This window comes from Equus caballus, chromosome 18, assembly GCF_041296265.1.
Source record: "Equus caballus isolate H_3958 breed thoroughbred chromosome 18, TB-T2T, whole genome shotgun sequence".
In the NCBI taxonomy this organism is placed as follows: Eukaryota; Metazoa; Chordata; class Mammalia; order Perissodactyla; family Equidae; genus Equus; species Equus caballus.
Window position 1 is genome coordinate 40,683,013 of NC_091701.1, and position 13,773 is coordinate 40,696,785.

The 13,773-nt window shown below is 47.6% G+C and overlaps 1 protein-coding gene across 50 annotated transcripts in view; it reads left to right on the top strand.

Moving 5' to 3' along the window:
• The window catches only part of TANC1 (tetratricopeptide repeat, ankyrin repeat and coiled-coil containing 1), a 229,124-nt gene that overhangs the window by 211,671 nt on the left and 3,680 nt on the right, over positions 1-13,773 (top strand). For all 50 annotated transcript variants that reach the window (XM_070241053.1, XM_070241035.1, XM_070241042.1 and 47 more), the window contains 7 exons: positions 3,482-3,615; positions 5,469-5,592; positions 5,918-6,093; positions 8,879-9,011; positions 10,470-10,561; positions 12,514-12,660; positions 13,577-13,677. In XM_070241053.1, coding sequence (XP_070097154.1) covers positions 3,482-3,615; positions 5,469-5,592; positions 5,918-6,093; positions 8,879-9,011; positions 10,470-10,561; positions 12,514-12,660; positions 13,577-13,677 — 907 coding nt within the window. The remainder of the gene's footprint in view (positions 1-3,481; positions 3,616-5,468; positions 5,593-5,917; positions 6,094-8,878; positions 9,012-10,469; positions 10,562-12,513; positions 12,661-13,576; positions 13,678-13,773) is intronic.

Genomic DNA, 13,773 nt, shown 5'->3' on the forward strand with positions numbered 1-13,773 from the left:
CCATGTTGTCCTGCACACGCGCTGGCCATGTCCCCACCAGCCACGTGTGTGTGTTCATTCATTCGTTCGTTCCTTGCCAGAGTCAACTACAACTAGAGCAGAGAGGGGAGGAGGAGGAGTTTGCTGCCTCGAGGAAGGTTGCAGAGGAGCAGCAGGTCCAGGGTGTGGCTCACTGCCCGGATCTTCCATCTCATGCACCACTCACAGGGGTGGTGTTCAGATCCCCTCCAGATAATGTATGAAGTGCCCCAAGGCCCATGTTCCGTAGGACTCGTTAACCTTCCCGTCACGGCAGGAGCCGACTGCACTAGACATGCCTGGGCAGCAGGGCCCGCTAGCTTAGACTCTCATAGTACAGACAGGATCACCGTGGCCACTGATCTTCAAACATTCTGGGTATGGGAACCCCCCACCTCTGCCCCAGTGCACCTGATATAAAAACTGGCATAAATACCATTCTGTTAATGATATTTACTCATAACTTTTTTACAAGTTTAGATGTATGATCAGTGACAACACGCCCGGGTATGTAACACAGATGGGAGTGACGCCTGCAGCTGAGATCCGCGGTAGCTGCACTTCCCGCCTGTGTGTGTTCTGGTTGGGCTGCCGTGAGAAAATCAGAATGCAGATGGCAGCTGTTGTTCAAAGGGGCCCTTCTTATGACAGGAAAGCATGATGAAAGACTGCCCAATGACGAGCTACTCTGGTCACACACTCCCTGCCTCCGGGACTGAGGGCCAGAGGCAAAGTCGAGCTGACTTGCCCTTCTGGAAAGAGAGGGTTTGCTTTCTCCTCCATCTTCCTCTGCCTGACCTTGACATCCTTAGGTCCCCAAGAGTAGGGCTGCCTGACTCGCTCACTCCCACAAGCCTCGCCACCGTCCTCACTTTCCCAGCACAGGAGGCCCCCAGGGTGGAAGCAGAGCTCTGTGACCTGTAGGGCAGATGTGGGTGCCTCTCTGTGACATGGAAGGAGGTGAATTCACTGGCCCCATGGCACTGTGTCCTTGGGACTTCTTTGTTCCTCGGAGGAACTGCTCTTTGTCATGGGGAGATCAGGCCCAGGTTTACATCCTTTTATGTGTGTGGCTCCTGGGGGTTACTCCATGGCCAGGCTGACTGGCAGTTGGAGTAGGTATGGCCGTCTCTCCTGAGAGGGGTTCTGAGGAGGACAGAGGGACCTAGACGTGCGTGTGGAAAGCTGCATTCCTGAGCCCTTGGCTCCCCTGGTCTTAGGTGCCCAGGAGAGTGGGACACAGACCCAGTGAGTCGCAGCTGAGCTAGGCCCCACCCTTTCTAAAAGGAGGCCCACGTATGGGCCTCTTCCAAGACCACTGCGGCAGTGCTGTTTCTGTGTATGAACAGTCAGCCTGTGTGTCCTTTTGTGTTTTCCTTGAATTGATGTTAAGTTTGTGAGATGGCATAGTATTTGTTGTCATTGCTGTGGAATGTTCCGTTGTTTGACTATACCACAATTTACTGCCACGTTCTACTGTTGACGGCCATCAGGGTTGCGTCCAGTTCGGGGCTGCTCTGAGTGCTGTTGCACGCAGCTCTCGGGGCACTCCCAGGGGCCCCTCCAGGCGCCTGTCTGCAAGGGTGGCTCCAGGGTGGTGGGAAGTGTGCATCTTCAGCTTTACTCAATGGTGTCAGGCTGTTTTCCAGAACGAATCAGCCAGTCTTGACTCCCACCAGCAGCATATGAGCGTCCCCATTGTTCCACATCCATTTCTCGGTTACTTGGATTACTGATGAGGTGGGCACTTCTCATAAGTTCTCTGGCATTTGGACTTCACCTTGTGAAGAGCCTATTTCTCTGTTTCCCCATTTTCATCCTGACATGGCTTACTGATTGTTAGGAACACTCGATCCGTTCTGGAAACTGGAAATTTGTAGCTGTGAGGCTGTATTTAAAAACAAAGTTGTTGCAGGCAGGCACCAGGAACAGAGCCACAGCATTCCACTCCACGGTCTCCTTCCTCCTCCCCTCCTTTCTTTCCTCCTCCTCTCCTTCCTCCTCCTCGGCGTCGTATATGCTCCCTCCTGAGATGTCTCCATCCCTCACCCTCAGCCCTTTCCTGTCCTCTTCTCAACTGAAAGCTTGTTGTCCTGGCCTGGGATTGTCCCCGCAACCTACTGCTGTCCTTTCCTCTAGGTGATGATCACAGGACATACTAGAGGCACCTCTTCTAACTAAACCCTTCTTTTTTTTTTTTTTAAAGGTTGGCACCTGAGCTAACATTTGTTGCCAGTCTTTTTTACATTTTTTATTTATTTTCTTCTTCTCCCCTAAGCTCCCCAGTACATAGTTGTATATTCTAGTTGCAGGTCCTTCTAGTTGTGGCATGTGGGATGCCGCCTCAGCATGGCCTGATGAGCGGTGCCATGTCCTTGCCCAGGATCTGAACTGGCGAAACCCTGGGCTGCCAAAGCAGAGCACGTGAACTCAACCTTTCGGCCACAGGGCCAGCCCCTAAACCCCTGTTTTTAAGAATTACAGCTATTAAGAATTACGACTTAGGGGATAGAAGGCACAGTCACTGTTGTGAGGGTGTCACGAGAACCCTGCTTGATATTCACTTTCCCTTCATGCCATTTTTATTCCTGACTCCTCCCCTCCCCCTGCCATCCTGTCCCCCTCCCCCCCAGCACCACCCCTACCAGCAGGCGGCTCACTGCCTGCAGGATCACACACGGGGCTGGGCTGTTTGCCCAAGCACTCAAGGCCCTCTACAATCTGATCCCCCTTTCTTGCTTTCTTGACATTCCTAATCCCGAGTCTTCACTTGTTACAGAGACTAAGCTCCATAAAGGCAGAATGATTTGATGTGCTCTTGACTGCCTCAGTAATTATTAGTTCTTGTTGAATTTATGACTTTAGGGTAAGAGGCCAGACTTGGACAATAATAGTGATCTCTGTGCTTGTGTTATGCTATATTCTGGTCATCCCTTCCTGTAAAAATAATAGTAATAATAAAACAATAAAGCGAAAACAGTGGCTCCTGACTCGGCAAATTGGGCGAGGCTCGGTAGGAGTGGCTCACCTCTGCTCACAGAGCTTTAGCTGGTGTGGCTTGACTCAGCCTTGGGCCCCATTGCCAGGATGGCACACACACGTGGTTGGCAGTTTGTTGCTGGCCGTCTGCTGAGAGCTCATCTGGGACCGTCAACCAGACACGGGCCTCGGTTCTTCTCCCCTTGGGTCTCACCAAGGGCTGCTTGGGCTTCCTCACTCGTCCGTGTTCTAAGAATGAGTGTCCACAGAAGTGGACGTTGCCCATCTCAGGGCCTGGGCCCAGACACTGACAAGTGTCATTTCCGCTGTGTTCTTTTGGTCAAAGCTGTCACAGAGCCCACCCAGATTCAAGGGGGGCTTGGACACAGAGGCCCTTCCTCTCAGTGGCAGGAGTGTCAGAGAACTTGTGACCACCGTTAGCCTCCACATACTAACGCACTCCTCCCCTGTGACTTTCCTTTAGCCCTGACTGCTGCTGCCGGACGAGGGAAGCTGGAGGTCTGTGAGCTGCTGCTGGAGCGCGGAGCTGCTGTGTCTCGGGCTAACAGGAGAGGGGTCCTGCCTTTGTTTTGTGCAGCACGCCAGGGGCATTGGCAGGTACCCAGTGGGCCCCGGAATGCTTCAGAAACAACGGGTGGGGATAGAGTTCACTCTTGCCCATCTCCCCTGGATGGAGAGCCCACACGTGGCTCCCCTGGGCCCTGTCTGTCTTTTTCGTGTTCTTGGCTTCTGCTTGTGCTGTCAGTACTGCTTGATAAAGGCAAACGTTTGACAGGCCAGCGCAGTCAGCCACGTAGGCTGGTAACTAGGAGCAAGGCTGGTAACCATGTCAGAGACCCACAGCTACTTCCTTTTAACTTGGGGGAGTGGAATGGGGTGGGTGGGCTGCACTGTCATAATGGAAGACTTGCTGTAACTGTCTGTTGGGTTGCGATCGTGCAACCCATTTGTCCAGCATCCTTGGATGGAGAGTGGTAGCGTTGTGCTCTTTAGTAAAGGAAGCCTTTTCCCTCTGGCCCACCCCTGTGATGCAGGCTGATTTCTTTGACTGCAGGTGACATGTTGTTGCCTTTAACTCAAGGGAGCAGAGGATCCTTGAGAGCAGGTTCAGTCATTTACTCCTTCATTTTGTGAACAGTGGCCATGTACCTACCCCGTGCCTGGCACCAGGTTACATGTAAATGACAAATGAATGGATCTTACCATGTTTGTTATAGAAAGAATTTTCTAGACCCAAGTTTACGTCATGGAATCACGTCCCTCTTAATTCCTGCTGGCTCCACTGGTAGGAGCTAACGGGTCCCCGCAGCAAGATTTTGGCTTTTCTCCTTTCATTTCCCAGAGCTTGCTTTATACTGTCCATTCCCTGTCACCTCATGGCTTCTGCATGATGCCCTGGCTAATCCTCTCTCCAGGTCTGTTTCCTAGTCCTGGGGAAGTTTGGAAAGCATTTGTTAGTGTATCAAGAACAAGAAAACAATGGAAATATGCCACTTTCTGTTGCTGTGGCGATAGAATGAATATCATGTCAGAGAGGGGCTCTCCTACCCTGGATCAAGCCATTCCCCCGGATGGTAGTTACAGGAGACGCCTCTCTGGTTTCTTGTTTTTGCTCCCCACCCTCATCACCAGGTCCTGTTTACAGGCATGGTCCTGAGGCTGAGGATCTCCTCCAGGAAACTTTGCTAAAAATTGCGCACTGTGAAGGTCGAGCCCTCCGCCAAGCCCTGAGTCTTAGAAAAGCAGGTTGTGTCGGGGTGTGGTGGGTGAATGTTTTCCTGTGCCCCCTTCCTCTGGCCTGTGCCCTTCCTCTACAGGAACGTAGCTTCAGCGCCAGCGTGGGGACCCATGGCCATTCCTTACCCCCCTTTGGTTGTGCTCAGTTGTCCCATATGCCCTCTTGTGGCTGTCCAGTCATTACTTGATTGTGATTGGCAACCTCCCTCCTCCAAATTACAGCCCAGAATGTGCATGTTTTATAGATCTAGTAATAAATTGAGCATGTTAAGGGCTGGCCCCGTGGCCGAGTGGTTAAGTTCGCGCACTCTGCTTCGGCGGCCCAGGGTTTCTGGTTTGAATCCTGGGCGCGGACATGGCACCGCTCATCAAGCCATGCTGAGGCAGCGTCTCACATGCCGCAACTGGAAGGACCCACAACTAAAAATACACAACTATGTACCGGGGGCTTTGGGGAGAAGAAGGAAAAATAAAATCTTTAAAGAAATAAATAGAGCATGTTAAAAAGAGTATCTATTTGGAAGAAGATTCTGTTCAAAAGAATAGAATAAAATAGAAAGATTGTACAGGCCCCACTGATTCCACAAATCAAGGGCGGTTTTTAAAAGGGGAGAGACCTTTCACTACCTTTGAAGGTGGAAAATCCTGCTTGGGTATAGTGAACGTAATTTAAAATACAGCCGGGAGATTGTAATTTGGAGTGTTTCTTTCAGATCGTTAGGTTGCTGTTGGAACGTGGCTGTGATGTGAACCTAAGTGACAAGCAGGGCCGGACGCCCCTCATGGTGGCTGCTTGTGAGGGGCACTTGAGCACCGTGGAATTTCTCCTTTCAAAAGGTAGCAGCACCGTCTGCCCTGCTTAGGTTTCTTTTGGATGGGCAAAGAAAGAGCTTTGGCACACCCATTCAGGACTTTCTGATTCAAAGTTTAATAGTCTTTTTGTTATGGAAATTTTCTAACGTGCACACAAGTAGAGGGGCTAGGTAATGAAGCCTGCGTACCCATTACTCAGCTGTAACAAAGATGACCATTTTGCCCGTCGGCTGCACATTTCATGGTGCCTGGTTGCCATGCCGGTCAGGCTCCGTGTTGGCGGGTGTGAGGTTTGGGTCTGGGCTTTGTCTTCCGGAGTTCACATTCTGTGAATGGGCTTTTCTTTCAGGTGCCGCCCTTTCTGCTGTGGACAAAGAGGGTCTGTCGGCGTTAAGCTGGGCTTGTCTGAAGGGTCACAGGGCAGTGGTCCAGTTTCTGGCTGCGGAAGGAGCTGAGATAGACCAGACGGACAAGAATGGCCGCACTCCCCTGGACCTGGCCGCCTTCTATGGTGACGCAGACACTGTAGGTACCCACAGGTGGTCACACTCCCCCACCGCGTGCCAGGCCAGGGCCGCATCTGTCACTTTAATTCTGCTGTGACATCCAGTCTATTCCACAACTGTAGTAAATATTTTAATAGACTCTTAAAAGCTTAAAAATGCGTGATTACAGACTGTACATACAACAGACACATACCTGAATATGTATACACATATGCACGTGTGTTTATTTTGAATAATCCATATAAATAGAATTCCTGTATAGATCATTTAAAAATCACTTCCCTATATATGAGAAATTGCTGATGAAATAATTAACTGGTTTGTTTTTAAAGTGATGTGGCATTGTCTAGAAGTAATATAAAATGCTCTGGGCACTATCTCTTTCTCTTTGACAAATGCTGAAGTCTAATTGAGGTATGAGGGGCTAAAATCTTAATACACTAAGAACTGCAAGGGGCCAGCCTGGTGGCGCAGTGGTTAAGTTCACACGTTCCACTTTGGCAGCCCAGGGTTCACCAGTTCGGATCCCGGGTGTGGACAAGACACTGCTTGGCAAGCTGTGCTGAGGCAGGCATCCTGCGTATAAAGTGGAGGAAGATGGGCACGGATGTTAGCTCAGGGCCAGTCTTCCTCAGCAAAAAGAGGGGGATTGGCAGCAGATGTTAGCTCAGGGCTAATCTTCCTCAAGAAAAAAAGAACTGCAAACTGTCAGGGAGAAACTGTATCTTTGCCAGGTTCCACATCTCAGGTACTTAGTAGGTCGTAGAGGAAAATCCAGCTCCTTGAGAGTTACCATTTTTGAATAGTTAAATTTGTCTAATGTGAGGATTAATTAGAGAAACAGGTCTTCGGTGCTAGAAGCTGTGGACCTTGGAGCAAAAGCCAGCATTGCCCTGCACATCAATCAGTATCTTGATGCTTTTAAAAGGCAAGATGTTAGAGTTAAGTGGTCTCAATTTCCTGAACATTGTAAACCATACTCAATATCGATTTTCAAAAACAGCTATTTAACTAAACCTGGCATATCCGTGCTTTTCTTTTTCAGCTTATACTGACTTACCAAGTCTTATAGTTTAGGGAAGAGTGAAAGAGTTTAGCATTCTAATGTCTCTCTTTTTTTTCTCAATTGTGGTCAATAACAACATGAAATGTGCCGTCTTAACCATTTCTAAGTGAAGAGTTCAGTAGTGTTAATAAGTACACTCACAGTGTTGTACAACCAGTGTCCAGACTTTCTCCTCTTGTAAAACTGAGACTCAGTACCCACTAAAGAACTCCTCATTCCTTCCTGCCCCCAGCCCCTGGCAGGCTTCATCCTTTCTGTCTCTCTGAATTTGACTACTCTATGGTACCTCATATAAGTGGAATCAGACAATATTTGTCCTTTTGTAACTGGGTTATTTCAATTAGCCAGTCTTCCACATTCATCCATGTTGTATCATGAAACAGGATTTTCTTCCTTTTTAAGGCTAAATAATATTCCATTGTGTGTATATATCACATTTCGTTCATCCATTCTTCTATTGGTGGACACTTGGGTTGCTTCCACCTCTTGGCTGTTGTGAGTAGTGCTGTTATGAACATGGATGCGAATATCTCTTTGAGGTCCTGCAAGTTATTCAAAATCTATCCATGTTCTTTTGGATACATATCCAGAAGTGGGGTTGCTGGATCATATGGGAATTCTCTCGTTAATTTTTTGAGGAACCTCCATACTGTCTCCAGAGTGGTTACACCATTTTACGTTCCCACCGACAGTACATAGGGTTCCTATTTCTCCACATCCTCACTAACACTTATTGTTTTCTGTTGTATTTTTTGATAGTAGCCATCCTAACAATGTGAGGTGATGTCTCGTGGTTTTGATTTGCATTTCCCTAATAATTAGTGATGTTGAGCATCTTTTCATATGTTTATTGACCATTTGTATATTATCTTTGGAGAAATGTCTATTCAAATCCTTTGCTCATTTTCAAATTTGGTTATCAGGATTTTTGTTATTGAGTTGTAGTTCTTCACATATTCTGGATGTTAATCCCTCTAGTGTCATTTTGAACAGTTGGCAGACTGCTGGGATCTATCTGTCAGATCCACTTGAAAATCTAAACTGGCTACAGACTTCTTTTCCAGTAAATAGAGCAATTTGAGTGCCAAAGTAGTATTTCTTGTTGTTCTCTGTTTAATCTAAGTGACAACTATTTTATTATATCAAATCAGTCATCGTACCATGGTCTCAAACTTGCTATTTTCACAGTCACAATAATCAGGTGTCTTTCCTAAGCCTTAAAGTGAGTTATAATTGAGTCCATCTGATCCCAAGCAGCTAATCTTTCCAGTTTGCTATACTCAGGCTGTGTGTTTCTGAAGTGCCCATTGCCATAGCCTGCCAGCATATTGGAGCTATTGCACAAGTGTACCTCCTGAGTAATTGGAGATAGAGAGGTGACTATGTCTCATTTCTGTGGCCTGCGAAGTGGAGTGAGAGAGAGGGATGATGACGTGTGTGCACCCATCCGTGGTCTATGAGTGCATGTACACAACGTGCCCATCCCTGGGAGCGTTCACCTGCCTCTCTCATTGCTGATGTAAAAATTACTTTAACAGAGTGAGTTTTAGCTGTGGATTGCAGCTCCTCTTCCCTGATTCCTGTCAACTTCATTTCCGTTTAGGATCCTTAATTGCGAGAGGCATCTAAGATCGGAGTAAACTAAGACTGCCAGCTCCTGCACCAGAATGCGGAGGTCGGCAGGTTGCGTGCGCCTGCCGCGAGCCGCTCCTCAGGGCCTCTGTTCTCCCCGCTGCAGGTGCTGTATCTGGTTGAGAAGGGAGCCGTGGTTGAGCACGTGGACCACAGTGGCATGCGTCCCTTGGACAGAGCCATTGGCTGTCGAAACACATCTGTGGTGGTTACACTGCTGAGAAAAGGAGCCAAATTAGGTCAGTGAACACCTCAGTTCAGCAGTGAGTGGGAGGTTAGCTTCAGATTTAGAGTACGTTAGGGACCATGAAGACCTAACCTGCTCCCAGGGTAAGATGTCAAGTGTTGGGAGATTTTTTCTCCCTCCCTTTCTAAGGCTCATTTAATAACTGCCGTCCAAAATGGTTAAAGAGCTCAGAGTATGACTGCCAGTGTGGGTATGAAGCAGAGGCCGTATTGCAGGGCTGTCCAGAATTGCGGGGTGTAGGATGCCCGGGAGCCATGCCGGGGAGCAGTTGGAGGACGCTCGGTGGGGGCGGGGCCACGTCTCAGTGGTTACGCAAGCTCACAGGTGCTTCTCGTGGGCAGCCAGGTTTGAGAACCACTGTTGTAGAGTAATCACAGTGAGCTGGGTAGGAAATGGCAGCCCCGGCACCATTTCTGTGAGGGAGAGTTCATGTGTTGACAGGAGACAAGAGGGGGGACCTTGAATATGCCATCAGGGGGTGGGGAGAGCCCCTTCTGTAGGGCTGGCTGGAGCATGGCACACCGTTCAGGATGTGGGGGAAAGAGCACCCGGAACCTCACTGTTTGGGTTTGATGTGGCAGACCCTTAGCCCACAGCAGTTCTGGGGAGGGGACCGTGATGAAGATGATGAGATTCGCTAACGTTAGTAAGCAGTTCACAGTGTCGGAGCTCTTCTGAGAAGTGTCATGCGTTAACTTCTTTAATCCTCACCTACCCTGTGAGTAGGTAATGGTAATACTACCATGTTAAAGAGGAGAAAACCAAGGCCCACAGGAGGTAAATCGCTTCCCCAAGGTCCCAGTAAGTGGAGGAGTCATGGCTGAACCTGAGTCTGTGCTCGTCAGCACTGCTCCCTGCAGGTGTTCACAGGGGGCTGGCCGTGCTGCCGGCTGGGAGGGCCTGGACGTAGACTGAGCAGGGAGGGCCGAGAGCATGGGTGGTGGGAAGAGGGCAGAAGGGCCAAAGCTAAGACAGCTCAGAGTAGATGTGAACGGCAGACTGTGCAGCGGAGAGCAAGAGGATGCTCAGAACACACACCTCCACTTGCCGGCAGTCATGGCATGCCGGAAACAAGGAGACTGTTCTGAGGCCTGGGTTAATTGACTTCCCCCACCAGATTCCCGTCAGAAGGGAGGGATGGGTCACAGCTGCTCTGACATGTTAGTTTCCCAGTATTTTTCACCAGAGTAACAACTCTGTGCCAGGTACAGTTCCCCGCCTAAGTGCTTAGTTCAGCGTAGACAGATCAGACGGGACGCCAGCTCACCAGTGTCCTGCTCCCTTCCCTTTGTTATTTTGTTGTCTGGAGGCCTGCAGGACACACAAGCAGTGTCCTCTGCAGCTGGGTTCTCTGCTGTTTGTGATCTTAGCTGTGGTGGGGCCACAGAAGTATTGAACTCCTCTCCTCCATGACCACTGCAGGGCCTCTGAATGTGTGTTTATTTTTCAGGAAATGCTGCTTGGGCGATGGCTACTTCCAAACCTGATATTTTGATTATACTTTTACAGAAATTGATGGAGGAAGGAAATATGATGTACAAAGTAAGTGGTCTTGCCTCTCTGTATGTTGTTGTAATGGCCTATGAGCAGCCTCTTAGTTTGGTGTGTAATGGCCGTAGCTGTGCTGCTGCCCAGCATCTGTGTAGCTTAGCTGTAATAGAAGCTCCAAGAGATGCTCACCTGGCCTCCTGCCCAGGCTTTCATAGCTTTGCAGCAGAAGCTTCAAGGTAGAAGGCACTTCTCTTTGTGTTCGAGAACCATTATTTCTGAACGAATCCTTGCAGCTGTAACTATGACTCAAAGCCTGAGGCCTTGGTGTGAAGACAGAGCTGCCTCTAGTTCAACTGGCACATCGTGCAGATTCCTCAGTGCACGGAGTCATGAGCCACACGGGCAAGGAACACTCAGGAGACATTTTCAGAAGAAAAGAATCATTAAGTCTCACAAGCCTTTATTATCTTATTTTTAATATCTGTAAGCTTCTGGAATTTGAAACTGTTTCCAGAGATATTTTTACTTAAGGTAGTCAGGTAGGGGCCAGCCCCGTGGCCAAGTGGTAAGTTTGTGCGCTCCGCTTCGGCATCCCAGCGTTTCGCTGGTTCGGATCCTGGGCGCGGACACGGCACTGGTCATCAGGCCACGCTGAGGCGGCATCCCACTTACCACAACTAGAAGGACCCACAACTAAAAAAATGTACAACTATGTACTGGGGGTATTTTGGGGAGAAAAAGCAGGAAAAAAAAAATATAGCATATAATGCTTAGTTACTCATGAGACTGAATTAATTTTTTTCTGTTTTCCCTTACAAATGGAAATATGAGTTACAGATTAATAAATTGGACTTTAAATTTTCCAAGATAAGACATCAGCTTAGACCAAAAAAGTTTAAGGGCCAGATAGTAAATATTTTAGATTTGCTGTATGGTCTCTGTCACAACTACCCAGCTTTGGTGTTGTGACACAAAAGCAGCCACAGATAATACATAAATGAATGAGCGTGGCTGTGTCCCAATCACACTGTATTTGTGAAAACAGGTGGCAGGCCAGAGTTGGCCTGGAAGCTGTAGTTTGCCAACCCCCAGTTTAGAGGGATGTTTGGCCATTTACATAGATCATTATTCTTTCCAGATCTGTGATTAGCCAGAATTAAAAGATTATGAAAACAAAAAACTAGATTGTGACCATTTTAATCCTTTTTGCCACAAGGCTGCTGCACTTGCTATGTTTTAGGTTTTCCTTTTCTTTTTTTAATAACAAATAAATAGGCACATAGCATGACCCAGCAGGGTTCCTGGCTTGGAATCAGTTTGAAATTGAGTTCAGGGTGTGTATTGTTGTGGCTTTGAAGTGGTTTTAATACGAATTTTGGTAGGCAATTATGTTAGAAATATCAAGCCATTTTCAACAGACTTCATACCTGCTGTGCAACAGAACTGACTGAGCAAATGAATTTCTTTAGCCTTGAAAATGACGTGCGGTGCTGTTCTGATTTTTAAAGTCCGTGCTTCAGTTCCTTTTAAGAGAAAAATTAGTATTCTACAGCAAGCTCTGGGTTTATCTGCAAGTCTCCACTTGCCTTAGGAACTGTATCATTTTTTCATCTAATTTCTGTTACGTTTAGCATTAAAATATCTTTAGATGGGAAATCATTCATGAAAATAGTTTCAAAAATATGTAACAGAGAGGAAAGATAATCTGAAGTATTAAGATTGATAGTTATCAATTTGGCCATTTGCAGATACCTTCCTAGAACGCTGGCCTCTTTCGTGTTGCATGAAGCACATGTGCGGAAGCCTGTGCGTACGGTGAGGCCGTGTGTGTACATGCCAGTTAGCGTTCTGGTTCTGCTACAGCACTTATCAGGATCCTTTCAATGTGCTGTAATGGTTTTGGGTGAGGGGAGAATAACCTCACCAGGACCTTGAGGATGTGGGAGCTTATTCCTCTTGGAGCCTCTGGAAAAGGATACATTTCTGTGATTTTTGAATCCTAGAAAGGGAAGATGAAAGAGGCAGCCCAGAGGTACCAGTATGCCTTAAGGAAGTTTCCTCGAGAAGGATTCGGAGAGGACATGAGACCATTCAATGAACTAAGAGTTTCCCTCTATCTCAATTTGTCTCGCTGCCGAAGAAAAACAAACGTAAGCTGTGCCCCCTTATTCCAATCCTTTAGCAGTGGAATGTTTTCACAAGGGTGAAGGCCAGCCCTTCCACAGACCAGACCATGGGACCTCCTTTCTGATTTGTTTGTACATCTCTGTGAACCTGGCATATAGGAAGCTGTTTTTCTTGGAGATCACTGTCACTACCCACCTCTCAAGATGTTGAGAGAATGCACTCGGGTATAGTTTCCTCTGCCTCAGTGATGAGAAGCAAATGCAAACTGCTCCTTTGCCCCTTCCCAGCTGTATACCGCCAGCATTGTCTGGAGTGCCCATCCCCAGATTCAGAAGGAAAGGGCATCGTAACATTCAACACAGCAGACGTTATAATTTGCCTAGTGTTTATTAAGTTCGTTCAGAGGGTATGCCAGTAACTGGTTAACTTGTAATTAATAGTAGTTAACTCATAGCCAATTTGTAACTAGTAACTAGATTTGTTTCAGTACTTCTTTCTTGTACTTTTTTTTAAACTTCATCCTCCCACCACCAAATCTATTGACCTGCCTATTTCTGTGCCCACATACTCTGCCTGCCTTCCTGTTATGGTGGATGAAGCATCCATGCCCTTCTCTGGCTGGCCCTCCGCTGGTGTGCTGGGTTCCACCTGCTCGTGCCTTCTGGCACTCTGCTTCTACCTCCGTTCTCCTCTCTCTCCTGAATCATCAATGTCTGCTTCTCTACTGGATTCTTCTCTTAAGAATATTAATAAGTTTTTACTATCTCCTAACTTGAAAATGAAACAAACAAAAAAAAAACAAGCTTACCTTGCCCTTCATCTCTCTCCAGTTATGTCCCAGTTCTCTGCTAACCTTCAGAGCAAAACTTGTATTAAAAAGTTGCCCGTAATCATGTTTCAGTGCTTCTTTTGACTCACGTATTTAAATATTGACACCAGGACTTTGGCATGGCAGAAGAATTTGCTTCCAAGGCTCTCGAGTTGAAACCAAAGTCCTATGAAGCCTTTTATGCCAGGGCAAGAGCGAAGAGAAACAGCAGGTACTTTCTGGGGTTAGATACGTGACTAGAGAAGCCTTCTTGTGTTTCTGTGGTATCAAAGCTGCTGGTTGACTTGGGGGGCTTCTGATTCATAAG